Genomic DNA, 3,753 nt, shown 5'->3' on the forward strand with positions numbered 1-3,753 from the left:
TATACGACCGTTTGCCCGTTTTTGAAATCAACAAATAATAATGCACAAACGCCACACGGTTATTTTCTTTCTGTATTTGCCCATAGTGACAAATAGAAAAGTTGACTAGTAGCTAGCACGTAGCTAATTGAATGATGGCTATTGTTTGTTCTGAACTAAATTAAGTTTGGCATCGGCATTTATTCCTATTTAAATTTTCTTGTGGCGTTAAAATCAACGCATGAATACACAATATGCGCGTGTACATCGTATAGATAAAATGTATTCAAATATTCAGTTGGAATAAGTCGTGCACACCATGCAAAGGTGCAATGTGTTAATTATATTATGTAGAATGCGTATGACAAAAATTCCAATGTGTATGGTGAACAAATCAATCCTCCATACGTGCCTCGGTTAAATTACTGGTCAACCGTTGTTGTTTTGCTTTCATTGGATGATAGTAATGAGATGAAAATATTATTTTTAAAGCCATTCATCATCGAACCATTTCTATTCAATGCGGCCTCTCTGGACATGTTGTTTACATTTCCATTTTTTTCACATTCATAGATCGTTTACGATAGAAGCAGTCTTTTTAACTGAAGTTAAGAAACTTCAATCAAATTATGTCAACACTTGAAAAGAATTTTCTCCAAAACCATATGATAACAAAAACATTTCAATCAACGTTCATTACTATTTCTGTCAGTAATTTGACATAAAAGAATTATGTATTTTTCATAATTTTCTTTTGTAGTTTTAGGAGAATAAGAAAACAATTAAACATCAGAATAACAAGGATTAACGAAATCAAAATGTTTACATTTTCTCTAATGAAGCTAAACAAAAAAGCAGAGAAAAACACAAAAAAACATCAAGTATAAAAGAGATTCATTTGAATCGTTTGTATTCATTAAAGTGATTCACAATGAGGGTATCAGTGGTTTTTGTTCTTTCAAGTGCATTTTTTATGTGTGGCAGCAGAGCCCTTGACTATTGCTTCATTGAGAATGAATTGTCCGAACAATGGGCACAACCAAACAATACATACGATAAAAGTTGTTGTGAACTATCTGAAAAGCAATGGGAAATTATTTCATGGTATTTTCTACGCGTTGGCAGTTATATCAATGTAACGCAAATCCAACGACACAATAAAACACTTTACATGAATCATTTTTTGCGTGAACTCTATCGTTACACGGGATTAGAATATTATACGCATGTTGTTCACTTTACTGGTGAGAAGGTGGCCGAAGAGAATCTATATGAAGACAACTCATATCAGTGGCATGCCGAATCAAAACTAAGAAATTCCACTTATTACATCGAAGAGAATGAATTGAATATTCGTGAGCAAATTCGAAAGCAAAATAGGATTCGAGAAGACGAACCGAGCAGTGGCAGCGTGGTTTTGGCTGCTGATTTTGAAATTATTGACCAATTTTTGAACGGAATCATACGAATTCCGTTTACATCAAAACGAGCTCATTATGTCATATTAGTTTATAAAGAACTGGCACATGATAATTGGGATAAGTGGGCCAGCAGCATATTGACAAAAATGTGGAAAGTTTATGGAATATTAAATGCAATCGTGTTGGCCAGTTGTAAACCAAATAATGTAAGACTTATCCACTTGAGATAAATAAAAATCAAATTTTAATGATTCTTAGAAAATATTTCTTCATTATAAACATGTCTCTTTTAGATCGGTATTTTTGATCCATTTGCAAATACACGTCAACTGAATATAACAGATCCAAATGTGGACGAATGGGGTATTTATCGATCATTTCCAATCAAATACCTTGACTATACTGACAATTGGCTTGTACAAAAAGCATATGCTCTGAATGGTTTCCCATTAACTGTGTCGCTTTTTGAACGATATCCAACGATGTGGAAAGATATTCCCGAATATTTTGCTCAAACTCATTATGCAGAAGGTATGAAAAAATCTGGTTTCGCTGGAGTCGACGGATTACTTTTAGGAAATATAGCCGATGAAATGGATTTTACTGTAATTACTGTAACACCAGAAGATAATCATACTTATGGATTTATGCGACGAGGTCAATACTATGGAACAATCGCCGATTTGGTATATGGTCGGGCCGATTTGGCTTTCAATTCAAGATTTATTTTAAACTATGGAACAACTGATGTTGAATTTGTGGTACCAATTTTGGATGATATGTTTTGTGTCGTTAAGCCAGCAATGAATCAAACACCGCGATGGAAAACGATTTTTAGTTGTTTTGACATTTATTTTTGGTTCGCATTCTTTATGATAACAACGCTATCAAGTGTCATTTTTCCCGTGCTCAAGTACTATAATGAAAAACAAGAACAAAGAGTCTTGCACGATTCATTTTTGTACCAAGATTTTAAGAATTTCGTTGTTGAGAAGAAAATCTATGTATGGGATATATTTGTGTGCACATGGGAAGTAATGGTTGGAATGAATTCAATTTTACCGATTACAACAGTTGAACGATTATTGATTGGATCATGTCTTTTGGCCAATATTATTATTGGAGGTTCGTTTGAGGTATGATGTGAACACAAAGCGATTTCATTTAGATTTAGAATAAGCAAAAATGTATTATTTTCAATACAGGGTTCATTATATACAGCTTATACAAAAACAACAGACAAAGAAATCAACTCACTTCATGACTTGGATCTCACGGGCCTACGAATTATGATATCATCACCTGTGCTAAAGTATGTGTTTGGAAATCGACAAACTCGTTCTGAACTGTTGCAATCGCTGAAACGAAAAGTTTTCATCGAACAAGACGAAATGAGTGGAATCGCACGAGTTGCCGAAATTGGAGATGTTTGCAGATTGGAGCGATTTTCAGACGTACAACTCATTATGAAGGTATATTTTGAAATCAATGTAAAGAGAAAAACTATCTTCAGAAATTATTAAAAATACAGTCGGACTTCAATAATTCGAAAGAAAATCGTATGAACTGAGTGGTTCGAATGAATGAAGTCTGTAATGTTTATTTCAAATTTTCCATTTAGACAAAATATTTGAATCCCGATGGAACGTCGAAACTTCATGTTGTCAAAGAGTGTCCTCGTCATTACTACTTAACATATGTGGTTACCAAAGATTGGCCTCTGTTATATCGATTCAGTAGAGTTTTACAGCGATTTGCCGAAGGAGGTTTGTGTAATCTTCAATTAAATGTGATTCAGTTTAAAAATGTGATTTTTGTGCATTTTCAAAGGCTTTCATCTTGTGTGGTATGAAAAAACTGAAGAGGCTTTTATATTAAAATCAGACATACATTATCAGGAACAACGAACTCGGAAGCCATTTTCATTGGACGATATTCAGGCACCATTTTACATTTTGCTAATGGGATATATTATTTCATTTATCGTATTTTTGATTGAAAGATTTGTTTTAACACCCAATAAATATGGTCGATTTGAAAAACTCGTTATAAATAAGATTCCAAACGAACTTAAGAAAAATCGCACCAAAACGTTTAAAAGAAGCAAGTCGCATTTCAAATATTGAATTGTCTACTTAAACACCTGCGATGAAAAGATGTGTTTCAATATAAAATGTTTCAAAAGAAGACCTTAACAAAACTGCACATGCTCAGTTTAAATATTAAATTATAAGCACAGTATAGTTCTTAAAATAAATGTTGTAAATTTGGTGAAAAATGGAAAGATTTTTTTACATTGAGATAATGTATGAAAGTACTTTAATATGAAAGGCATTTCGAATAACAGCTAGAA

The 3,753-nt window shown here is 33.0% G+C and overlaps 1 protein-coding gene across 1 annotated transcript; it reads left to right on the forward strand.

The window, feature by feature from the left end:
* Window positions 1-910: 910 nt before the first annotated feature.
* On the forward strand, window positions 911-3,526 carry LOC116340548. Its single transcript, XM_031767100.1, has 5 exons — window positions 911-1,606; window positions 1,694-2,536; window positions 2,606-2,872; window positions 3,022-3,166; window positions 3,231-3,526. The coding sequence occupies exons 1-5, from the start codon at window positions 911-913 to the stop codon at window positions 3,524-3,526; spliced, it is 2,247 nt and encodes a 748-aa protein (XP_031622960.1).
* Window positions 3,527-3,753: the final 227 nt, after the last annotated feature.

The sequence above is a fragment of the Contarinia nasturtii genome, unplaced genomic scaffold (genome assembly GCF_009176525.2).
Source record: "Contarinia nasturtii isolate CC-2019 unplaced genomic scaffold, AAFC_CNas_1.1 Cnas_scaffold_695, whole genome shotgun sequence".
NCBI classification, from domain to species: Eukaryota; Metazoa; Arthropoda; class Insecta; order Diptera; family Cecidomyiidae; genus Contarinia; species Contarinia nasturtii.